Source organism: Caretta caretta, chromosome 22 (assembly GCF_965140235.1).
Source record: "Caretta caretta isolate rCarCar2 chromosome 22, rCarCar1.hap1, whole genome shotgun sequence".
NCBI lineage: Eukaryota > Metazoa > Chordata > Testudines > Cheloniidae > Caretta > Caretta caretta.
The window spans coordinates 13,484,334-13,510,161 of record NC_134227.1 but is presented as its reverse complement, the minus strand read 5'-3'; the positions used below and the strand labels follow the sequence as shown (position 1 = coordinate 13,510,161).

General features: G+C 49.3%; 1 protein-coding gene across 2 annotated transcripts in view; it reads left to right on the top strand.

Annotated features, from left to right (window-relative positions):
* The first annotated feature begins 11,549 nt into the window (after positions 1 to 11,549).
* Positions 11,550 to 25,828, top strand: part of LOC125625366 (opioid-binding protein/cell adhesion molecule homolog) — a 743,521-nt gene continuing 729,242 nt past the window's right edge. The window contains exon 1 of one of the 2 annotated variants that reach the window (XM_048827330.2): positions 11,550 to 11,805. In XM_048827330.2, coding sequence (XP_048683287.1) covers positions 11,745 to 11,805 — 61 coding nt within the window. In that variant the 5' untranslated portion in view covers positions 11,550 to 11,744. Of the gene's footprint in view, positions 11,806 to 14,096; positions 14,192 to 25,828 lie in introns of those variants that run through there. The other variant, XM_048827329.2, reaches the window with a different exon arrangement.

Genomic DNA, 25,828 nt, shown 5'->3' with positions numbered 1-25,828 from the left:
AAAAAGAACTAGATAAATTCATGGAGGACAGGTCCATCAATGGCTAGTAGCCAGGATGGGCAGGAATGGTGTCCCTAGCCTCTGTTTGCCTGAAGCTGGGAATGGGCGACAGGGATGGATCACTTGATGATTACCTGTTCTGTTCTTTCCCTCTGGGGCACCTGGCACTGGCCACTGTCAGAAGACAGGATACTGGGCTAGATGGGCCTTTGGTCTGACCCAGTAGGTCCATTCTTATGTTCTTATATGTGTGTGTGTGAAAGAGAATATACATCTGAGCCAGACTGTCAATGTGTGTGCCTGCATGGACATTACATGCCATCTGAGCATGAGCAGGAGACAAACCGTCCCTTCCCTGGAGCAGAGAGGTTGATCCGTCTGGACTCCTTTGTGTGCCTGTCATGGGCTGGCTGGACCTCTGAGGCAAGTGGGGCTCAGCCTGGCCTATGACTTAGCAGCTATCCCTCAGCCTCACTGGTGAGCTGGCGACATAAGGGCTAATGAGTGACCCATGCTGGGCGGAATGGGGTGTGACGAGAAACTGACCCTGTGGTGGTGAAGCAGGAAGAGCACTACTTCAATAGAGCTGGCTGCTCAGGAGAGGAGGGAAGATTCTGGAAGGAGGAACCAGGGGAGTTTTCCACTGGGAAGAACCTCAGGAAGTCAGTTTGGGGCATCCACAGGGAGCAGAACAGGCTTCTGTGAGGGAGCCCTGAGCTAGGGCTGGCAAGGATAAGGGGACAGAAGACCAGTCTGTGGTATTCAGATTCCCAGCAGTGAAAAGCCCGAGGAGCCAGTGCTCCGACCAGAGGGAGGAAAACTGAGAAGCCCAAGAAGGGCAAAGGATCTTTTGGGTGCATTAACTGGGACTTTGAGTACCCTGGAAGGGAAATGAATTGTGCGAGGGGGCTGAGCCACAAGAGTCAGAGAGTTGGGAGGAGACATCAGCTGGAACTGGCCAGTGCAAGGTCGAGAAAGTAGCCAGGAACAGGGGGAGTGAGAGCGGTGAAGTCCCCTGCAACTCTGGGTCCAGACATGAGTGGACACCCTAGTGATGAGGATGCGCCCTTAGAGCATCTCAACGTAAGCTGCTGAGTATGGAGTATCCCATTCATTGCCTTGGGCCCCAAAGGTGGGAGTCTGACTTTAGTGGCAGGGCCCCGCTGACCGAGACACACCGGAGTGGGAAGGAATATGCTCATTAGCTGTGGAAAGAGTCTGCCGTAACAGCAGAAGGAACACATGGACATGCAGGAGTAACAAGTGGGAAATGAATGAGCCCCTCCCCACAAGGGCATGTGTGGGTGTGCGACCTGGGGAATATCAGGGGCAGCTAGGGCAAGGGTGTACCCACGCGCGCATGTCTGATTACAAATCTGAGTTCATATGAATGTAAGTGCGAATGTTAGTGAATAGGAATGAGTGTATTGTGTGTTTGTAAATACCCATGCACAAGCATGCATATGCACACACCAATCATGTGTGTGTATTTACATGTACATTCACACACTCACATATATATATATACACATAATATGAAAGAAAATATGGATGCATAGTCGCAAACACACCACACGTACATCTGGGCCCCACTGTGTAGCAAAAAGTAACATCCTTTTTGTCATACCTGCATTACCTTTGTCCTTTCCTTCTGGACGCTGTCTCCGTTATTCTCCTTGACTGGAACCAATGTGTTTTGCCAAGGCCACGGCTTTGGAGTGATATTGCGGAGTGCCGACCAGTTACCGTGCAGTGTGGCAATACAGAATGTTATTGTGTGGGCCCTGGGGAAGGAAGGGCCTCGCGGAGCTTCCAGTTGTTCAACATCCAACATCTCCACATGCCTTGTAGCTTGTAAGTTAGTTGTTTAACATACGTTCAGGGCTTTCCTATCCCCAGCATTTTAGATGAGGCGCTGGGAGAAGTGAGCATGTGGGTCTGGAATAGGGTGACCAGATGTCCCTATTTTATAGGGACAGTCCCAATATTTGGGGCTTTTTCTTCTATAGGTGCCTATTACCCCCACTCACACACACCCTCTGTCCCAATTTTTCACACTTGCTGTCTAGTCACCCTAGTCTGGAATGCGCTTTCCTTTCTGCAGTCCCAGCCTCTTCCGGCAGCTGTTGAATCCATGGGTTCTGGGTGTGCACAGGACAACTTCAGAGGCCGCTGGTTTTAACACCAAGCTAGTAAAGAGTGGAATTAGTGTCTTGTCCATCTGACCCCATTCTGACATCGAACAAGAGGAACTAAGTGCACTTAGCAGGACACCAGCTCCTGCCAACCCTAAATCAATAATAGGTGTGTCTGGCTTTTAGAGACTTAGATCCTTTCTTTTCATCTCCTTTTCTGCTATCAGCACACACTTTATTTTTTTTCTCCTAGGAAACTTTCCCACTCTACCTTCCAACTGGACCTGGGCAGCATCCCCTCTGCCAAGACTGCAGCTCGAGTAGGAGATGATAAGAAATCTTTGCTGAGCTGGGTTCCTCAGCCCAATCTCCCTGCCTGTCCCCTTGTTATTAGCACTTACGCAGCCTTCTTTATCTTCAAAATGCCTTACGAATGATTATTTATCTTCAAAGTGCCTTACGAATATTCGTTAATCCTCTCCAAGCCCTGCGGTGGTAGGTGAGCAAGGACGGCTATCCCCATTTTACACACCTGCCAAGGTTTGTGCCTGTTTTGTGACCTCGGGGACAAAGGTGGTCTCCCCGATTGCTAGCCATGAGGTGCTGTTTTCTGTTCTGGAAGGGTAGGGGTTGCTTTATTTCCAGTGCTCGGTCAGCTGGATTGTTCCTACCTCAGCTGCATGATTTCAGAGTCCCACGTGGACTGTGTGCAGATTAACATGAAAAGAAGGGGAAAAAAATAAAGAACAAAACCAGGACTCTAATGCTCTTAAAGGCTTTCAATAGCTGCCACTTCAAGGGATGAATAATGCACCTTGGTGTATTTCCTCCCTCACTCCATCCCACTTCGTCCTTATCCTCTTCAGCCATTCATACTGCTCGGCCTGATTGTTCTGAGTTTGCCTCCAGTATGGAGCCCTGAGATGTTCCACTGTCCCAGCCTTTCACAGTTCAGTTATTATCTTACTGCCTAGTAAGTGCTCGTTTAGCTGCTCCTTGCTAGGAGCCATGGTGACGTCCAGTGGACATGATGCTGTGTGCAGTCTGTGTGGGCAGCACGTGTGGCCATGGGTAACCTCAGGAGATCCAGAGCTCAAGTTCAGGTCAACACCAGGCCTTGCTGAACTATCTTAGGAAGAATCTAAACCAGATATCTCTGCCTTACTAGAATGGGTAGCTGAGGGATGTGGTCCTTGGGCAGAAGAATCTGAACTAAGTATCTGTACTCAGTTGGAATGGGCACTAGGGATCATACTGGGGTAGAAGATCCTGAAGTCTGCATTTATATGGACACACATCTGGGACAGACTGCAGCCCCTGGGTGGAAGAGAAGAAAAGGGATTCTATTTCCATGCATGCATGGACAGGAGCCCACTCTAGGTAAGATGAGCATCTAAATCCAGTTGGAATAGGCTTTTTCGATGCCTTTCTCAGCATCCCTAGAGCAGAGAGGCAGAATCCCCGCCTTACTCAGTTACTGGAGTCAGAAGGAAGAGTGGAATGCTAAAAGCTCAACCTCCCGGCCTCTCACCTGTCCTCAAAGAGCTTGGGAAGAGAGCTGGGCAACATTTTATTGTACAAACTGTTTTTTCACCAAAAAATGCAGGTTTGGGTCGACTGAAACAATGTTAGAATTTGAGTAGCTTTGACAAATTGTTTCAGTCAAATAAAAATGTGGAAATGTCAAAATCGGTTCATTTTGGTACTTCCCAAACTGAAAGTTTTGGCTTTTCATTTCGTAAAGACCTTTTGTTTGGGGATTTCACTTGATTATTAATTTTGGCTCTCTTCAATCCGAACGAATTTTAAATCCCACCTGCAGCAAGGTCCATGAGCAAGAAACACCTCCCAGGGCAAGCCTCAGTGCCTCTCACAAGTGGTCCTTGTGCCCTGGCTGCAGGATCTGAGGCAACGGGTCTCTGGAGGGTTCTGATAGCAGACAGCTAGCGAGTTACAGCTGCCTTTGCCTGTGCATTGTGCTTATCCCTTTGGTAAACGTGAGTTCAGAGAGTGAGATTTTTGTGTGTGTGTGCTTGCATGAAATGCAAATCAATAGATGTTGTATTCACATTCTAACAAGATGTCAAGGAGAAAAGGGTAGCCTTTCATTCAGAGAGAGACAGAGACACAAACACACACAGGGAGAAGAGAGAGACAGGGAAGAGGGGACAGAAAAAAGGGAGGGGGGAAGAGAGATGGAGAGGAGCACAGGAAGTGCGGGGAGGGAGTGTAAGATATGCAGCGTGTCTCCTGGCTGCAGAGCGGCTCATCACAGGTCTGCTGGACCATGCGAGCTGTTATGACTTAAGGCGTGCAAGGTGCTGCCCAAATGCAGAGACAGACACATGGCTTTTACTCAGAGGAGCCTCAAAAGCCAAAGCCCAGGTGTAGGGTTGGTCAGGACAGGATGGAGAAGCTGAGCTACTAGGGGTGGGGCAATAGGCACACAGGGTTTACTTGCATTAGGTAGAAGGTCAGTGTGCTAAATTCCCCTTCCCTGTGACCCCCTCCACCATTCAGCTCCTATGTCTTCCCACATTGCAGTCCTTGGCGGCCGTGCAACTCCGCTCCCCAATTACAGAGCCATGCACTCCCTGGATGAATGAAGGGGACCCATAATAGTTATTTCAGGACTTGACTTATAGGCTTTTCAGGACACAGGAGAGACTGAATATCACTGACAATCTGGGAATTCAGGAAAACGATATGTCCTTAAGTTCTCCCTAGCTTGAAGCACATGGGGTTGCGGGGGTGGCCCGCAGGATGGGAAACTGGAGAATACCTATGTTAGAGCCATGGACGGTGTCATAAATATAAAGGGAAGGGTAAACACCTTTAAATCCCTCCTGGCCAGAGGAAAAACCCTTTCACCTGTAAAGGATTACGAAGCTAAGATAACCTCACTGGCACCTGACCAAAATGACCAATGAGGAGACAAGATACTTTCAAAAGCTGGAGGGGGGGAAACAAAGGGTCTGGGTCTGTCTGTGTGATGCTTTTGCCGGGACCAGAGCAGGAATGCAGGTCAGAACTCCTGTAAAGAGTTAGTAAGCAATCTAGTTAGATATGTGTCAGATTCTGTTTTGTTTAAATGGCTGATAAAATAAGTTGTGCTGAATGGAATGTATATTCCTGTTTTTGGGTCTTTTTGAAACTTAAGGTTTTGCCTGGAGGGATTCTCTATGTTTTGAATCTGATTACCCTGTAAGGTATTTACCATCCTGATTTTACAGAGGTGATCCTTTTACTTTTTCTTTCTTTTAAGAATCTGATTGCTTTTTCATTGTTCTTAAGATCCAAGGGTTTGGGTCTGTGTTCACCGATGCAAATTGGTGAGGATTTTTATCAAGCCTTCTCCAGGAAAGGGCGTGTAGGGCTTGGGGGGATTTTGGGGGGAAAAACATTTACAAGTTGGCTCTTTCCCTGTTCTTTGTGTAACACTTTGGTGGTGGCAGTTTTGAACCTAAGCTGGTAAGAATAAGCTTAGGGGGTTTTTCATGCAGGTCCCCACATCTGTACCCTAGAGTTCAGAGTGGGGAAGGAACCTTCACAGACAGGCACTGAGAAATCAACATTAACAATCCACAACATAACAAACATGGGTGAGGAGGAGCACCACAGGGCAAAGCCAGGGCCGGATTAACTCTCCTGTGGGCCCGGGGCTATTAGATGTTGTGGGTCCCCTTGGGTTTGGAGTGGGGGAGTGGGCTTAGGGCTGAGGCATGGGGTTGGGTTGCAGGCGAGAGAGTGGGGTGCAGGCTCCGGCCGGGACACACTTACCTCGGGCAGCTCCTGGTCAGCGGCACAGCAGGGCTAAGGATCCCTGCCTGCTCTGGCTCTGTGCTGCTCTGCTCCCCGAGGTGGCCGGCATGTCCATCCCCTAGGCAGAAGGGTCAGGCTGCTCTGTGTGGTTCATACTGCCTGTGGCGGCAGGTACCCCAGGCGCCACCCCCGCTGCTCCCACTGGCCGCGGTAGCTGGCCAATGGGAGCTGCGGAGCTGGCGCTGGGGGCTGGGGCAGCATGCAGAGATTCCCTGAATGCCCCTCACCTAGGGGCTGCAACTCCAGGCCCTGGGGGGGGGAGGGCACCGAGGCTCAGGAACTGGTGAAAAAAATCAGTGGGCCTCATTTGACCTGCAAGGCCCCCCTTACTCCGAGGCCCTGGGCTGCAGCCCCTAAAGCCCCTGCATTAATCCAGCCCTGGGCAAAGCGGCTGGCGGGGTAGTGTCTTCCTGCTGGACCTACTCACACTATGCTAGTGTTGTGATAGGGTCCTGCTTAGATATGCTCATGAAACAACCTCCCAGCCCGGGGCATCAGTTGGACCAGACCTTCAGCCTGAAAGCATGGGCCTCTTCCACTTAACCGAAACATATTACCTGGTAGCAGTTGTAGGCTGTTGTCCTCCATGTGGAGCGTCCATTACAAGGGGAAAGCATACTTAGCCAGCATGTTACATGTTCCCTGTTTAGATCCCTAGTTCCTCCTCAACCATCTGATTTCACCCCATTATCATGACTTCTTAGGTGCTACCACAATGCACACGCTATAAGCTGCAGTCGTAGACCAGGACCCTATTGTGCTAGGTACTATACACACACAGAACCATTCTCTGATGCTAGGGGAGTGACACAAACTAGCAAAAGGATCAAGGCAAAGTCCAATTGCTTTGCACACAATCCACGCCCAGAACACCAAGTCTCTTATCTCTCTAAAGTGTCTGTTTTCTGTAGTCTTGTACCGATATTAATGCTTTTTGGATGTCTTTTTTTTCCCTGTAATTTTTTGCTCTGAAAGAGGGATGGGGAGGTGGAATTTCTTTTTTCTCTGAAGGCTTAAGATAGTGTATTATTTACCCAAGTGACTAGACTGGTCCCACTAATAAATTTGCATTGAGGCAGCTTGAAAAGAACACCCTAAAACGCACATCTAAAAATCATGTTTTAATGCACCCAGCATACCATAATGTTTTCTTTCAGAGCTGGTGCTGCCTGTCAAATTTAAGTATGCAGTCTGGAGTCTCTTTATTTAATGTCAAAAAACCCAAACAACCCTTACCCCACATCTCCAAGAAAAGCTCTTCTGGTGAAATACATATTTATGTCTTTTCTTTTCCCCCCCTTTTTTGAAAACAACAATTGGAGCGCCTTGCATACTGTAATGGATTTAGCTTCTTAATTTCTCAAGAGCTAGATCACAGTTGTTGTTCCCATTTTACTGATTCAGAAACTGAAGCACAGGGAGATTTAAGGGACTTGCCTGAGGCCACACAGGAAGTCTTTTGCAGAGTCGGGAATAGATTTCTAGTTTAGGGCCGTAACCGTTTTGAAGCACATTCTAGTTCTGTCCTCTGCATGTGGATTAAGGCAGTGTGCAGAGGTGTGTATGGCTGTGTGCATTAGAAATGTATTAAAAATCCTTTAAAAAGTAGTTAACTGAGAAAAGAGAAAATTATTTTTATTAGATGATTAATACCTCCAGGGTTTTTCGGAGGGTGGGGGGCAGTTGGGAGGGCATAGGGTCTTTTGGAATCCATCATATAATTTTGTCCTTTACTTCCTTCTGAAAGACATCAACAAAGAAGGGCTGGAAGCACGGTTTATGATTAAGGTTGCCTGACATTTCCCATTACAAGACCCTGTTTTCAATTGCTTATAATTTTGCCATACTTTAACTGCTTGGCCTGAAGTTTTCCGTGGTGGGTGTTTGTGTCAGGCTGAATTTTTTGGGAAATTTTCAGGTGAGATGGTTCAACTGTTTCTGAGGCTATGGAAAACTGTTGTTTTGCCCATGTTTAAAAAAAAATCTTGAGACCTTTCTCTTTGAAATGCTCTAGTGTCCCCATGCTTCAAAACAGGAGCTTGAAATTTGGTTGGAGGGGGTGGAGGGTGGCCTTTGCATCAGGGATGTGCCTTTGCCATTCCCTTGAAAATCTGCCCAAATCTGCCCAAATTATAAGACTTTGAATTTGCAAAATTGCAACAGTTTGCACATGCTAGCATTTAGCAGATAAAACCACTGAAGATTCCACCTTCACTGAGCATGCTCGAGTCTCTCATAGCTTCTTGTGGTGACTAGAGCATGTTCGCACTATTCACTGAGCGACTAAACACGCTCCAGCCCAGGGCCCAGCAGGACTTTCCCTGGAACAGCTGCTCCAGGTAGGGGCAGGGCACCAGAATGGAGAGCCGGGATCCTGTCTCTGATATGCTATCAGTGACACCCACCACCTCCTGCAGCTGGCACCCAGACAGTGTGGAGGAAGACACCATGTGATTCGAATGCAGAGGGGGCAGCACCTGGATGCGGGGGAAGAGAAAGCCTGCTGAGACCAAGACTGGCTGGCAGTTGGACGCGGGGAGACTGGTTGGCCAAGAAGACTGTGAACCAGTAGGAAGGGCAGGTTGGTACTGATTCGGCAGGGAGGCTGAGACTGGAAGCCAGTGAGGGAAATGGGGGAGGCATTGAGATCAGATGAGGAGCTGGGGAGGGGAGACTTGGACTGAGTGGACAAGGAGCTGGGTTATGGGGGAGAGACAAATCAGATGAGGAACCAGGACTAGCTGGGCAAGCAGACTTTGGAGAAGGAGTTGGGGTGGAAGGGTGGGAACTGGGGCAGGCTGGGCAAGGAGACTGGGACTGGGTGTGGGAGGTGGAAAACTAGCGGGACTCCAGGGGCGTGAATAGCAGTGCACACCAAAGTGCTGTGCTGTGACTCCCCAGTGTGGATGGTGTGGCTCGAACTAAAAGGTTCCTAATTTGCATTTCCATAGTCCTCTTCAAATGGGATGTCAGTAACATGAAGTAGGGACCTTTTAGTTTGTGCCTGGGAGCATCCACGTGTGACGTGACAGCACAATACTTTGATGCATCTGCTATTCACCCCCCACACACACCCCTATCCAAACTGTGGGGCAATGTAGACATCCTGAGAGTTGGGAGAGACTGGGATTCAGACAGTGAGCCCAGAGCAGGAGAGTAGGCCTGGCTGGGCAAGGAGACTGGGACTGGAATGAGAAACCTGGGGAGTGGAGACTGGGTCTGAGAATGGGACTGGCACAAGGAGCCAGGGGCAGGGAAGAGACAGGACCACAACAAACAGCACGTGATCACGTAATTCAAGGCAGTATTGTGATGCATATGCACGGGGTGGCCAAATCGTTTCCCCTCATCTTTCCTATCTTTTTTTTTCTCCCACTTGTTTTAAACCCACTTGTTGAATGTTGTTGCACAAACAACCTTACTTCTGGCACTTCCTAACATTGGAGTGCTTGGCCTTGCAATCTGAATCATGTTCGTTTTGTGGTGGTCTCCAGCCATTAGAGCAGGGCAGGGACTTAGAACCCAGGGTGGCAGAGTCTTATGTCTACTTCCGAGGGAGAATCTTGTCAAGCGTCTAGAACAGTAGAGCCCTGCAGTGCGACTGAGATCCCCTGCATCCTGCAGGACCCGCTTCCGTAATAGCAGGAGGAGGATTCAATAGTCTTGCACAGGCCTCTATAAAGCAGTGGACTGGGAGTGAGGTCTCCTGGGGTCTATTCCCAGCTCTGCCACCAACTCATTCTCTGACTTGGGGCAATTCCCTTAACCCCTTAGTTCACTTCTCCATCTGTACAATGGGAATCCTAATGCTTATCCACCTCACAGCGAGTATTGTAAGGGTTCGTTCTCATGTTAGTACGGTGCTTTGCTATGGTGAAGTGTTATAGTGGTGGTGTTATGGGCTCCATTTGGGTCCTCCTTGCCCGATTCCTCAAACAGCCAGAGGGGGTGCATGGAGAGGAGACAGATATTCCTCCTCTCCACTGGCAGCCTGACCTCCTTCCTTAGCTCTATCTGCTGCAATCTCAGCCTTGCCAGCATGGTGCCTAACCTGGATCCATCCAGGACAGAACAATATTCTGCAATGTGAGAGTTGAGCAACTTATCCATCCATCTTGTGTCTTCTCTATGTTGATAAACCACTTGCATACGTGAGTTTGAACCTTGCCTATCTGCAGGAAGCAGGCAGCAGGGCAAGAATCTCAGCTGTCATATGTGGGGGAAGGGGTTGTTGCCTTTTTTCAAAGTGAGTTTAGTCTGGTGAAAGGTGAGGCATCGACAGCCCTGGAGACTGAAGTCTTCTGTTTGCCCATGGAAACAGTAATGCAAGATACTCTCTGTGCATTATTAATTGTTTGTATTACAATAGCAAACATCATTCTGGGATGTATTCGCAGGAGTATTGTAAGCGAGACACGAGAAGTAATTCTTCCGCTCCACTCTGCACTGATAAAACCTCAGCTGGAGTATTGTGTCCAGTTCTTGGTGCCACATTTGGGGAAAGAGGTGGGCAAATTGGAGAAAGTCCAGAGAAAAGCAACAAAAAATTATTAAAGGTCTAGGAAACATGACCTATGAGGAAAGATTGAAAAAATTGGGTTTGTTCAGTCTGGAGAAGAGAAGACTGAGAGGGGAATGATAACAGGTTTCAAGTACATAAAAGGTTGTTACAAGGAGAATGGATAGGACAAGAAGCAATGGGCTTAAATTGCAGCAAGGGTGGTTTAGGTTGGACATTAGGAAAAACTTCCTAACTGTCAGGGTGGTTACGCACTGGAATAAATTGCCCAGGGAGGTTGTGGAATTTCCGTCATTGGAGGTTTTTAAGAGCAGGTTAGACCAACACCTGTCAGGGATGGTCTAGATAATACTGAGTGCAGGAGACTGGACTAGATGACCTTTCAAGGTCCCTTCCAGTCCTACGATTCTATGATTCTTTTAAAAGACGCCCAGGTGCTAAAATGCGGGGCTGCTCAATCCGCCTCCCTTGGCAGCTGGCAGAGCTGCTGGGTTATAAAGCTCTAGCTCTGGGGGCTCTCAGCATTCCGTGCCTGACCCTGAAAAGCCCCCAGGTGCGTGTACCTACCGCGATTGTAACGGTCGTGGCTGAAACGGAGGGTGAAGGGGAGCGAGGCGGACAGATGGGAGGCAACAGGCATGCTCTAGATTCTAACTCATTCAGCAGCTTTGGAATGGCTGCAACAAGTTATAATCCCCAAGCAATCTAATTTGATGAACCGTTCCCCAGCCCTTTTGCATGAAGGACAGCTCAGAGCCTTGACCGAGAACTAGCCCAGGGAGCGTCGGTGGCACTGTGCGCACTCCTTTCCCCTAGTGCGGTGCTGCTGGCAGCAGATCAGTCTCCCCTGCCCTGCCATTGTGCCAGTCCCACAGAGCCCCCTCCAGGACCCAGGGGCGCACGTGGGAGGTGCACCCAGGGGGCAGCTGGCAGCAGTGAGCTCCACAGAGTGGAACCTCCAGAAGAAGCGGGTGATTGTGTGTCACTCAGGAGGCTCGAACCAATGAGTGCCTGGTAGGAGGTCTGCTCTCCCCACTGCACAGACTAGTGCTGGTGTTTCTTCTGCTAGTTGTGTGTATGTGCAGGGAAAAATCAGAGACACTGCCTGCCTGTTCCCATCTCTCTCTCTTTCTCTCTCTCTCTCTCCAGCTCACTAACTCACTCTCCCTCCCTCTGCAAACACTGGATTTAAACCTGCTCAGAATTCAGCACAGAGGAAACAGCGGAAGCAGCAAGCCAAGCAGCCTCCAGACTCCCGCAGCTCCAAGATGTACCATCCTGCCTGTTGGATCGTCTTCACAGCCACAACCGCCCTGCTCTTCATCCCAGGTACAGCCGGCAATTGTTTTTTTTTTTCCCTCTCTCTGTCCGTCTAAGGGATGCATGGATCTTAGACCAGAGGGAGGGAGAACGAAATGGTATGTGCATCACACACACACACACAGGAGTTGCTCTGCAGCAGAGTGCTTTTAGCAGCCACTGTGAGCTGGGTTCAAAGATCTATGCCTAGGGTGCTGCCTCCCAAGTGAGTGCTGAGCTGGCAGAGAGACTGGCTGCTGTCCGAACAGCGTGGGGAGAAGAGGCTCTTGCATGCGCAGGAATTAGCTGAATGGTATTTCCAGGCACAGTGATGCTCCGGAGAAGTCTCTCGGTAACACACACACACTTTCTCTCTCTCTCTCCCCCCTTATTACATGCCCAGTGAATGGGGGAGCCTTTTCCTTCAAAGTTCAGTGCCCTCCATCTCCATTTCATTCCCAAAGCACCTGCTTCCCCTCTCATATTATGGGAGACTCAGCCCCCAATCCTGCATCGTCTTGTTTTCTCCTTCCCTCCCTGGGGCTCGCTTCCCCACGCTGACACCCATTGCCACTGTTCCCTGGTTTGGGCAATCAGTCTGCGGCAAGAGGCACGGATGCTGCAACCGTAGCAAGCTGAGCAGGTGTAGACTTCCCTAAAGCCTTAATGCAACACTGAGAATGACGGACTGTCCTCCTTGCGACACTCGCCGGGAGCTTAGCATCAGGGCTCAGGGTGTTGGATACGCCAGTTGTAATAGGGTTTATGGTAATTTGCCTCTGGAGAGCCACTCCGGGCTGAAACTTGACAGACGAGGTCTCAGCGTGGGCACCGAAACACAATCCAGCATATGCCACCCCACTGGCCATATGGGAGGGATAACACTGACAAAGAAGGGCAGGGGAATGGTACAAGCGACAGAAGTTGATGGTTTGTGTTTTTAGGCTGAGATCTGCCCAGCTGCCTAAGAGATTTGGACACCCAGTTCCTGTTAAAATGAATGGGAATTGGATGTCCTAATCCCATCCTGGGTCTGTAATCCAAATGTCTCTCCTTGGTCATGGCTGTGATTTACATTGGCATGGGGAAGGCGGGGGGACAGGGTAGATCTCTGTGTTTAAATAGCTTGTCAGTGTGCAATTTTATTTTTTTCACAGGGGTTGTGTGGGTGGGTGGGCAGGGAGGCAGGCTTGGGAAGTGTTAGATCTCCTACACCAAAAAAATACCTCTTGGGGCAGAATCAGTGGGGCATGAGCTATGAGGCTAATGCCACATACTGCTGGACCGGCCATAGGTCAATCAGAATAGCAGCCTCAACTTCGAGACTGAGCCCAACATCTGATACCTATTGACAGAAACCTCTGTGAAGTTTGCTCCTAAGCAGAGGACATGTTGGTCACTTCTTAGTGGGTACTGCCGTCGGGGAGGCCTTCTGCTCAAAGATGAGTCACACACTGTTCCTAGCTTGGCCAGTTCAGAGCTGTTATGCAGGATTAGTTGCCATGATGTTTTAAAAATCTTTGCCCAAGCCTGTGCCAATGTCCTAGACCAGTGGTTCTCAAACGTTTGTTCTGGTGACCCCTTCCAGATAGCAAGCCTTGGCATGTGACCCCCCCTCCCGCCCCCCACTGATAAATTGAAAACACCTTTTTATATATTTAACACCATTGTAAAGGCTGGCAGCAAAGCGGGGTTTGGGGTGACGGCTGACTGCTCGTGACCGCCCGTGTAATAACCTCGTGACCCCCTGAGGGGTCCCGACCCCCAGTTTGAGAAAAAGAGGTGCAACTGTAACTTTGAAAAGAGAGGCTCTTAGGAGCCTGGGTGGGGCAGCACTCGGGGCGTGTGAACTTCAAAGCTCCTCTGCATTCAAGGGGGTTTTTTCCTGGAAAACTTCTTGAACGCACGTTTTTCGAGTTTTTCGAGGGAAAGACAGGGCCCCTTTTTAGGAGTGAGGGTGGCTTGCATCTAAAAAGCTCTACTGAAGAATTGGCCGCTTTTAGAGTCCCAGAGTTGAAGGCCATAAGGGGCCATCAGATCATATAGTTCAGTGGTTCTCAAACTTTCATATTGGTGACCCCTCTCACACTGCAAGCCTATCAGTGCGACCCCCCCCCCTAAATTAAAACACATTTTAAAATATTTAACACTATTATAAATGCTGGAGGCAAAGCAGGGTTTGGGGGTGGAGGCTGACCGCTTGCAACCCCCGCACCTAATAACCCTGCAAACCCCTGAAGGGTCACGACCCCCAGTTTGGGAACCCCTCATCTAGTCTGACTTGTGTATCGCAGGCCACCAGCACCATCCGGCACCTGTATGCTAAACCCGACGGTAATGAGACCCACAGGAGACGAGACTGTTATGTGCCACAGGCGGAGATGTGAAAGTGCCCCATTTAATTGCAAATTGACAGGTGTGGAATTGCTGCGGGTGAAATGTTGGTGGGAGGTTCTGGGAATTCTCAGTGGTGAGTTGCGGGGGTCTAGTAAAGGTGCTCACCAAAGCCAGGCAGAGCTGTGCCCTGTTGTACTTGGGAATTGCAGCTCTGATGCTGTGCAGTGCTCTGAGGGTCCTGGGCCCCTGCTATCCTAATGATGGATGGGTCTGATCCAACTTTCAGGCTGTGGCATCGCTATCTGTAATGAGGAGAGCTGAAAGCCTGGGGGCCAGTACTCCAAACTTGGTTCTGGTTCTGGAGCGGAACTTTGAAGCTCTAGCCTGTCGTTTGCATTCTGATGAGATGCCAGTCTGCTCTAACCTGACTTTCCTGTGGTCTGAACCAGACTATAGGAATTTGCCATACTGAACCAATCACTGCTCCATCACATCCAGAAACCTGCCTCCGACATTAATCGACAATGACTGATACTTCAGAAGAAGTCAAATACCCTCCCTTTAATACACCTGGCTAGCCATGTAATGCTGTGCACAGACGAAGAGTTTCCTTCCTGACCTCTGCAGTGATCAGTTAATGGCCTGAAGCATGACATTTGAAGATCTTTATTTACATAATTACAACTGATATCAATACTATCCAGCTTTTGTAAACCCAGCAACAGTATTTGGGTCACATTCTGATTTCAGCGATGCTGGAATAACTCAATTAACTTCCGTTGAGTCCCGCTAACTGGAGCCCAGCATAGCTGAGATTAGAATCCAGCCTGCCGACCCCAGGCACCTGTTCCACAGTGTTGTTTAGGAGTGTCAATTATTTGGGGAGCCTGATACCTCATGCTTTATGCATGTGAAACTCCCACGGGATATTCAGAAGCAGGTCTCGAGCTTAAACTGCTTCCCCTCGAACTTTATGCTAATCCTGCAGGGTGCCTCGTGTGAGGTGTGAGAAGAGAACTTGCTCAGAAGGTATAATTAAAGTGAAGGGAAACATCACAACTTGAAGGCTCCTGCAGAAAATAGCATTGCAAAGTTATTATTAGCCATAATGGCTTATTTGCAGGTTTTCTCTCTCTCTCACTCACTCATTCTCTCCCGTCTGTTCTTTTCTGTATCTTCTCTTTGGAAAGATGTGTTTCTCCCAGAGGGGCTCATGTCGTCTCGTTACCAATTTACTCTTGTGGAGTCTAAAGACACGAAAGGTTAATGCAATAATGAAACCTTGACCCCTCCGGTCACAAATAGCGCCTTACTCTGCAGCTTTTCATTTCTTGGTAAGACACGTTTCCATCTCGGAATAATGTCTAAGGCTAATGCTGTTGTCTCCTGGTGCCTTTAGGGAACGGGGTCGGTGGCCATAAATTGCTTTCCGAGGCAGAATCTCTCTGATGGGAAGGACAATGAAGATTTTTAACGAGCCTGGAGCCACAAGACAGGGAGGTGGTGGGTGGGAAACTTAATTGTGAAGCCAACAGCAAGTGCTTCAAACTGCAGGGGCATCTCTGGGCACTGAGTTATGATTTGAAGTGGCGGGGGATGTTGTGGGTCAGATAAAGAAATTGGGGGTGGTTTGAGGGAGGAGGGGTGAGGTATCCTGAGTTACTCTGCATGGCCCATGGTGTGATGTGGGAGCTCCATCGGTGACCAAGACGTTCTATGCATGTGTTGGAGTTTCCATTGGCACTGATATTTGCTTTATCCATAGGGACGCGTGTTCACTGCCCTTGCAGTTTGAGTTGTTCTCATGGAAGCTGGGTTAGTCACTTCTTTCCAGGCTGGGGTTTGAAGAGGAGTCCCTCCGATGGTCACCTATTGACCCTCAGGGTCAGAGGTCTTGTTAGAGGTTCAGGGCCAAGCTGTGTCCCGATGGAGAGGAGCGTATCTCTCCTGAAGTCAGTAGAATTACTCTGAACTTACCCACAAGTGTAACTGTGAATGGTGTTTCATGTACGCTGGTGTAAATCAGGAGCGACGCCACTAAAGGCAATGGTGCTACGCCGGTGTAAAACTGGAGTGAGACCGGAGTTAGGCCATTCATTGTCAGTCTTTTGTAAAGACTGCACTCAGGGACAGATCCTCAACTGGGGTAAATCTGTATAGCTCCACTGCATGCAATCCCAATAGCCAATCTGGGACAGGAGAGCTTAGAGGTGGCTGAGGCAGTGGCTACCCACTGCCGATAAAATCGGGCCACATGACAGTTTCATGCCTTGGCGTGGTTAGCCTGTAATGTCATTGCATAGCAAGGCGATGCCATCCCACATTATCACGGTGAGATGCTGCTCTGCCGCTGAGACACCTGGGAGACTCCCCTCCATTAGGCTTGTTAGAGTGTGGGATGAACCAGCGGAGCCTGGGTCTGTCCTGCGAATGAGGAGACAAGCTGAGACATGTCGAGCCCCCTCCTTCCTGACACAGAATCCAGGCAGAAGATCCAGAATCCAGCAGGGGCTCCGTAGGAACAGGCTGAGTCGACCGCCAGCTGGAGTGCTGTGCACAAGGTGCTGTGCACTGAAATAGCATGAGAATTCTGTGGTCTCTCCCCACCAGGCCACCCGGAGCTACTCTACTTTGGCTCTGGGGCTGGGGGTAGTCTGGGAATGAAAGGAGCCCGCTGGGCTAGACCAAGTGGGGAAACAGCTGCGGCTTTTTGAGAGGAGGAGACAGTTCTGTGTCCAGGAGGGCTGCTGAGCTGGGTGGGGTGAACAGAGCAATGACCGGGGGGGTTGGGGAGGAATGCTGCAAATCTCGTCTTTGCCTGGGCTCCCACAGCCCAAAGGCCCAGCTCAACAAGGGAGCCCAACACAACAGCCCTATTCAAACTAGGTTCCTTATCTTCCATCTCCAACCTCAGTACTTCCATCTGTGGAGCGATGATACTTTGCCAGGGGAGTCACTGGACTGCTGGCCCCCAAGCTTCCCTGCAAAATCCCCCCTGAAACCCTAATGTCTGATCCTTGTAGGAAAGCCTGTCAGCTGAGCACTGGCTCCCTTGGTTAATGAATGGCAGGGGGTGGAATAGAAGGGCCTCTCTGGTCCTGTATTTCCTGCTGCCAAAACATGGTGCTTTGGAACTGAGCAGCTATTACTTAGCCCCCAACTAAAACCACTCCAACGCATTATTAAGGATCTACAACCTATCCTAAAGGATGACCCAACACTCTCACAAGTCTTGGGAGACAGGCCAGTCCTTGCCTACAGACAACCCCGCAACCTGAAGCAAATACTCACCAACAACCACATACCACACAACAGAACCACTAACCCAGGAACTTATCCTTGCAACAAAGCCCGTTGCCAATTGTGCCCACATATCTATTCAGGGGACACCATCACAGGGCCTAATAACGTCAGCCACACTATCAGAGGCTCGTTCACCTGCACATCCACCAATGTGATATATGCCATCATGTGCCAGCAATGCCCCTCTGCCATGTACATTGGTCAAACTGGACAGTCTCTACGTAAAAGAATAAATGGACACAAATCAGATGTCAAGAATTATAACATTCATAAACCAGTCGGAGAACACTTCAATCTCTCTGGTCACGCAATCACAGACATGAAGGTCGCTATCTTAAAACAAAAAAACTTCAAATCCAGACTCCAGCGAGAAACTGCTGAATTGGAATTCATTTGCAAATTGGATACTATTAATTTAGGCTTAAATAGAGACTGGGAGTGGCTAAGTCATTATGCAAGGTAGCCTGTTTCCTCTTGTTTTTTCCTACCCCCCTCCCCCAGATGTTCTGGTTTAACTTGGATTTAAACTTGGAGAGTGGTCAGTTTAGATGAGCTATTACCAGCAGGAGAGTGAGTTTGTGTGTGTATGAAGGTGGGGGGGATGTGAGAAAACCTGGATTTATGCAGGAAATAGCCCGACTTGATTATGTAAAGAGTTGTCACTTTGGATGGGCTAGCACCAGCAGGAGAGTGAATTTGTGGGGGGGGGTGGAGGGTGAGAAAACCTGGATTTGTGCTGGAAATGGCCCACCTGATGATCACTTTAGATAAGCTATTACCAGCAGGACAGTGGGGTGGGAGGAGGTATTGTTTCATATTCTCTGTGTATATATAAAGTCTGCTGCAGTTTCCACGGTATGCATCTGATGAAGTGAGCTGTAGCTCACGAAAGCTCATGCTCAAATAAATTGGTTAGTCTCTAAGGTGCCACAAGTACTCCTTTTCTTTTAGCTCTCATGGCTGGCTATAAATTTTCCTTTCTTGCTTGTGTCCCTGTTTTGCCCGCCAGCTCCTCATCTCTGCCCCATAATTCCCTCGCAAATACTCGGTACTGGAATGCTTTTAATCTCCAGAGTCTTCCTTGGGCAATTCATTCTGCCTCATGGCTCTTCCCTCTCCCACCTCTCAGGTAGGAAAGTGTCATCTCCATTTTACAGGTGATTGAGGTCCACAAGGTGCAGCTCATCCCCTCCTCTGGTGACATCCGTTAGCATGATCTCTGGGCAAAGAAATCTCTGCGAGGGTCCTCTCAGGGAATTCTCCATCTGCTGCTGCCACTGCCCATAAATCCATCCCAGCAGACCCCAAGGAATCCATGTAGAAGCCTGCTACCACTGCAATGGCTTACCCCCCCAGGAAGCTCCACCTTTTGCTCCAGGGATTGGCTCCTGCTTCCCTTTGCTTCCTGCCACCAGTTGAACTAGGTCGGCGACCCACCTGGTCCCTCCGCTGTTTCTGCTCTGTTATCTGCAGTTGGAACCCTTTAGTTCCCAAATGCCACCCAGAATCATTTAGAGTGGCTATGGCCGTGCTTCAAAGGAGGTGCTGTAGCCACCATGAGGAGAATCGCAGGGTGCGTCTAAGCCCCAAAGCTCCCATTGTATAGCACTGTTCATTGTACCTGGTGGCCAGAGCCCCAGTAAATGGCTTTGAGACTGGCTTGTTGATGAGGGACTGTAGCAACCGTCGTGTTCCAGCACCCCGGGAGGTGACTCCTGCTTCAGAGCTGGGTGAAATTTTTCATGGGAAACCTTTTTTTCCCCCCCTGAAAAATGCAGGTTCAGGTTGAACAAAATGATTTGTGAACTTCAGTGAATTGTATCGGTCAAAAAAAGAAAAAGAATGGAAATATCAAACGGGTTCATTTCAGTATTTCCTGAACAAAACATTTTGGCTTTTCATTACGGAAAAATGTTTCATTTTGGAATATCCCTCGAATTTTAAAAAAAAAAAAACACAAAACAGCTTTTCGAAATCTTCACAACTGACATGAATCCAAACATTTTTTGACTTTTCGGTTTGCAGCAAATTTGAAAACATTTTCCTTTTATGTTGGCCTGAAACATTGTTTTTAACCTGCCCTTGAACAGAATATTGAATTATTCAGACAGCCCTATCTTGCTTCTCCTGTCCCTAATGCTGTCCTTGTAAAACAGCTCATGCCCCTCTTAAATGGGGCCCACATTCACCAATAACCTTTGTGTCCCTGACGCCAATCCCCTTTTTCTGTCTCGCTATCCCCCTCCCGCTCTCTAGTGTCCTGGTTAGTTTGTGCTACAGGGCCACAGAGGCCCTTCTATTCCACCCACTTCTGCCTACTGGGTAGAATCAGAGCTGCTTTCCTATGTGTCACGGGCTGAGTACCACTTGACTGCAAAGGAAGGTTTTGCTTTAGCTCAAGTGGCTGGGGCAGGCACTGGGAGGGCGGCAGGATCAGAGTTCTCGTCCTGCTGTCACCGTGGGGATGTGAGGCGCACTGACAGCCATGGTCGTGGATTTGTTACAATACTTCCCTTCCTCTCAGGGATTAATTAGTTGTTGGTGCGATGCTTTGAAGCTGCAAAGTGCTAAGGACAATTATTTTGCTTTGATTTTGTCTCCTCATTTTTTTGAGTGGGGCATTCCCCTGGGTGGCCCATTTCACTTCCGCCGCCCAGGAGCTGTTTTCTGCGCCCGAGGCGCCGTTCTGGATGTGATTGAGTCTGCAATGGCAGCCTGCATGCTACAATCCCCCTCCACGCAGTGCCAGCATGCCAGCCCACAGGCCCTTCTTGTGGCCAGGCTCCTGCCAGCTCAGCCCAGCCGCCCCAGAGCTGAGGATGCTTGACAAGAGTTAGCAAGTCATACAAACGGGCTTGAGCATGGGACTGAAGAACGGACATGGACGCCCGCCTTCCTAGCTGCCTATCATGAGACATAGATGTCAGCACCTCCCAATGCCAGTCAGCAGCCTCCGGGCGGCTGGGAATGCCACAGTTGACACACAAGAATTGTGCGGGTCGGTGTTGCATTCACAGCCTGGCTGAGAATGCCTGATCACATCACACAGCACAGCACCAGCTGATGCTCCTTGGCCTGACCCACTGAAGACCTCTTAGATTTGCGCTTGTGGGCAGGTAAGCAGAGCCCAGGGATCTGAAAGCAAGAGGCCTCCGCCCAGAGAGGCTGTCCTTCCCATCTGCCTTTCACAGGGATCAGGGAGGTCAGCCAGATTTAGCTCGGAGCCTGGTGTGTCCTGGAGTCAATTGTTTCCCTCCAGGGACGGCGGGTCCTTTGTGCAGGCACCAGTGCATTCTGTAATTTCAGTCTCTGCAGAGAGGATTTTGGATTTGATTCTGATGCACAAAACTGTGGGAAAGTGCCCAAGAAAGGGAAAAGAGTCACAGACACAGAGGAATACTTTAAAGGATGGGTCCGAGCCAGCCCTACACTCCCCCAGCAGCGGTGGCTCCCATTCCACGACTGCGGGACTGGGCTTGGTTCCTCACTCTGGATCTTTGACCTGACACCTGAGGTTGCAACACCGTGAGGTTGCCCCTACGTCATGATGGAGGGACAGCCAGGCCAGATTAGAGTGAGTCGCATTGCAGCGTGGTGCATGGGGTCACAGTGCACTGTTGCTAAGCCCACAGCGGGGAGCTGGGCCCAGCACCATGGGACAGGAGCTGCCGCTGCTAGGTGAGTGTGTGGCAGGCTTGCTCTCCAGCCCCATTTGAAATGCGCCACACATATGGCTAACGGCTGCTGGGATGAGGAAGGTAGCGGCAGTCATCCCCTGCCCCTCTATTAGGGTGTTTGTGTAATCCAAGGTCATAGTTGGGTGTGCAATGTGTAACACAGGGTCTGTTCCTCAGACTGCTAGCTAGCAGGCCAAGGGGAATGGGGTCCTTGTCCAGCAGCCAGGAATCCCTTCTGCAATGCTAGCTGCTATCTTTGAAGGCCTGTCTCTTCTGTTTCTACAACTTGATGGACACCACACACCTTTTACAGACTCACCTGCATGCTCTGCATGCTCTTTTCCAATACTGCTGATCCATCACGGCTCAATAGGGGCAGCTGACTGCAAGCATTTCCTGCTTGGGTGCACTGATTTCTTATTTGTATTATCATAGTGCTTAGAAGCCGCAGCCGTGGACCCAGTCCCCATTGTTCTAGGCGCTGTATGAACACAGAACAAAAAGACAGACCCTGCCCCAAACAGCTTACAGTTGAAGCATAAGACAAGACAACAGAGGGATACAGCCAGACCAAGGAGGAAACAATGAGACCATAATGGTCAGTATGATAGGTTGTGGTCTAGAATGGTTTGCTTTGGTGTGTCTTGCGTACTGAGAATTCTTCTGCTTGAGTTACCCCTGTGACACTGAAATTTTAAGCTGGAAGTGTTTTTAGTGACTCTTGTTAGAGAAGAACAGTTTTAACCCTTCAGATCCCCACACTCTCCTATCCCAGACCCAGCGCTGCCAAATATCCTAGACAATAAAGAGGCCTTTCAGATTATACCCAGCAGAGAAGGTGCTTAGGAAGGACGGTCTTGTGCTTATGGCAATGGATCAGTTCTAAGGAGAGCCAGGTTCTTTTACCAGCTCTGCCACAGGTGCCCTGTATGATCTTGGGCACGTCATTTAATCTGTCAGTGCCTCAGTCGCACCGCTGGGATAACCACACTTCTCTACTGCGGGGGTGCTGGGACGATGCATTCATCAGTACGTGTCAGGCACTCCGATGTGATGGTGATGGGGGCTGTGGAAGTAGAGAGGTAGGTAGATGGGGTTTTCTCTGAGAAATGACCCCCTTCGTTGCACCTCTGCTTTGCCTGGGGTCACTGGACAGGACTCAACTGGGCTTTTATCCTTCAGGGTTATTTATCATTATTACCAAACCCATCCGGTGCTGGAGATCATGTGTTTTGGAACGAGGGTGGTGTGTGGCCACTGCCAGCCCTTGCCCTATGCTCTCAGAGAAACGCTGGCCCTGTGTACAGCTGGGACACAAACCAGTGAGAGTCCATCCTTACTCGGGGTGCCTGCCTTTGAAATGTGGCATAGAAATAGGAAGCTGGCATTGACTGGGTGAACAATGCCTCTCTCCTTCCCAGGGATGCCCCCTTTCCTCCCCCACATACAGACACTCCCCACTGCAGAGAACCGAGCTGCAAAATCTTTCTCAGGATGGTGCTATGGAGCGTGGAGTCGCCTAGGGAACGGAGTGATGTCAGGTCCCTGAAATGGGCTCCCCTCACTCTATCAATCCCTTACTGCTGCAGCTGGGCCCCGTCTACCACAGCTGAGGATCTGGCCCCGGGATGCTTTACGCCAGCAGTGTCAGAGACAGGAGTTCAAGCTCTGCCTCTGGAGAGTGGTTTTGCTGCCTGTTACTTGGCCTGTCACTCATCTCCGGAGGGGGGGTGGCGCACCAGACTGATGGGGAGCTGCTGATCCCTGAGCCTGGGAATAAATACCTGGAGTGCATTCGTTCCGCTTTAGTGTCATTTCAATATGAGTGAGAGGGACTTAAAGGGATTTTCTATGCTGTCTTAAAGGCTGGGGCTAGTAGTGGATAAGGCACTGCAGACACCAATCCTTCATTGCTCAGGAGCTGTAGGGAAGAAGTTTTAGCTGGTCCCAGCCAGGGACCTAGTGCTTAGACCAGCATAACGTAACTGACGCTCTTTGGCTGAGGCATGGGGCCAAGCATAGACGGAGGCTGTAATTCCAACACTGGGTGATTTCTCCCTGCTGGATATGTGATCGATCTCCAGTATGGGGGAGGTTTGAGTTTGCCTTTGAAAAGCCAATCTCAAATCTTTGGTTTCAGAGTAACAGCCGTGTTAGTCTGTATTCGCAAAAAGAAAAGGAGTACTTGTGGCACCTTAGAGACTAACCAATTTATTTGAGCATGAGCTTTCGTGAGCTACAGCTCACTTCATCGGATGCATACTGTGGAAACTGCAGAAGACATTATATACACAGAGACCATGAAACAATACCTCCTCCCACCCCACTCTCCTGCTGGTAATAGCTTATCTAAAGTGATCACTCTCCTTACAATGTGTATGATAATCAAGTTGGGCCATTTCCAGCACAAATCCAGGTTTTCTCACCCCCCCCCCCTTTTTTCCAAAAACCACACACACAAACTCACTCTCCTGCTGGTAATAGCTTATCCAAAGTGACCATTATCCTTACAATGTGTATGAAAATCAAGGTGGGCCATTTCCAGCACAAATCCAGGTTTTCTCACCCCCCCCCCCCAAAAAAAACCACACACACACAAACTCACTCTCCTGCTGGTAATAGCTTATCCAAAGTGACCACTCTCCCTACAATGTGCATGATAATCAAGGTGGGCCATTTCCAGCACAAATCCAGGTTTTCTCACTCCCCACCCCCATACACACACAAACTCACTCTCCTGCTGGTTTTTGGAAAAAAAAGGGGGGGGGGTGAGAAAACCTGGATTTGTGCTGGAAATGGCCCACCTTGATTATCATACACATTGTAAAGAGAGTGGTCACTTTGGATGGGCTATTACCAGCAGGAGAGTGAGTTTGTGTGTGTGTGGGGGGGGGGGGGGGGGGCGGAGGGTGAGAAAACCTGGATTTGTGCTGGAAATGGCCCAACTTGATTATCATACACATTGTAAGGAGAGTGATCACTATAGATAAGCTATTACCAGCAGGAGAGTGGGGTGGGAGGAGGTATTGTTTCATGGTCTCTGTGTATATAATGTCTTCTGCAGTTTCCACAGTATGCATCCGATGAAGTGAGCTGTAGCTCACGAAAGCTTATGCTCAAATAAATTGGTTAGTCTCTAAGGTGCCACAAGTACTCCTTTTCTTTTTTCAAATTTTTGGAGCCAGCCCTGTGCTGCATTTCTGTTGAGCTTGGGGAAGCTAAGGTTCTGAGCCAGCATCATGTGAAACACAGTGGCCTAAATTTTCAGAAGTGACAAATAATTTTCAGTGCCTTCATTTTTGGGGACCCCAACCTGAGATACCTTTCAAAGGCCCTGGCTTCCTCTTTCTGGAAATTAGGCCGCTTTAAGGTGTGGTAAGCCACGCACCCACAGTCACTAGTTATTTTGGGGAAAAAAAGTCAGCCAGTGTTTTTGTGTGATCTCAAACTCACCCCAGGCAAAATTCTCCATCTGAGCGTCACTTCAAGCTTTCGGGGTAGTCTGAATCAGAGTTGGGCAAAAGTTGGGAGAAAAAAGTTATGACTCCTTAGCATTTTTAAACAGATTCTCGCAGACTCCATGCCCCTGGTGTGATCACTAGGTGCAAATGCCTCCGTGGATAAATTTTGCTGGTGTGAATCCTTCACCAACTCAGAAGGGGAGATTTTTCAGTGGCATGAAGGGCAGCTTCCCTGGGGACTGAGCACCTTAACTTCTCTGGGTTTGCCTACTTGCTTCCAGCAGATTTCAAGCTGGACATATTTTATCCTCCAATATGCAATTTGAAATCTGTGCCGTGCTTGGTTTATGACGCAAGTCCTCCAATCAGGACACGGGAGTGGTGCTATGGGACTGCTGTGACTCACCCTGTGTGCATTTGCAATGGCCTGCAGATTGAGAATTGTGAATAATTTTAAACACACAGCTCTGAAGGGCCAGACACACATGCACGCGCCTATGGCACAGTCCCCATTGGTACCAGTGGGAGTTCATGCAAAACTGAGAGGGGTAAGATTTGCTGAGTAAAATGATACCTTCTGAATGGATTGCCCAGAGCTAGTGAATCCTTGAGATGAAAGAGTCATCTTGTCTGCTGATGTAAAATAGGCCTAGCTTTGCTAAAGTCAATGGAGGCTAAACAAACTTACTGAGTAGAAAATTTGGTTCAGAATAGGTGGGTGGGATGAGTGTGCGCGGTGTGAACCCCAAAACACAGGAAGTGCTGAGTTTCGCATAAGTTTCGCACTGAACACATGCGCATGCAAATTGCTCTGTGCCGAGTAGGTTCGGCCGCGATGGAGCATTCGTCCTCCTTTCTTTTGACTCGATCTTGAGGCCTTTACTCAGTATTTAGTCCGTCTCTGCTCAGTCAAAGCTGCGCCTGCAGCCACAGTTCCTCTAACGAAATCCCTTAGGGACTGAAGACAAATCAAGGAGGTTTTCTGTGGGCATGCAACTCCCTTTGAGATCATCTTGCAGGTGCAGTGGCTTTCTTCACCAAGCCCTCCAGCTATACCGGAGCAGCCTGTTGCTTTGTCAGCCCATCTGAGCAGCCTGGTAATTCTCTGCACTCCGTTCCTGCCACCTATCTTTCACCCCATCAGGCTGAGCTCTCCTGTTAGCCGTTCTTTACCATCAGCAAGTGCAGAGGGGGAAAGAACTCAGCCCTCATGCTTTTCCTTTTCATTCAAACTGAAAAATAACAACAGCTCTTCTGCAACCTCCTTCCTCCTAG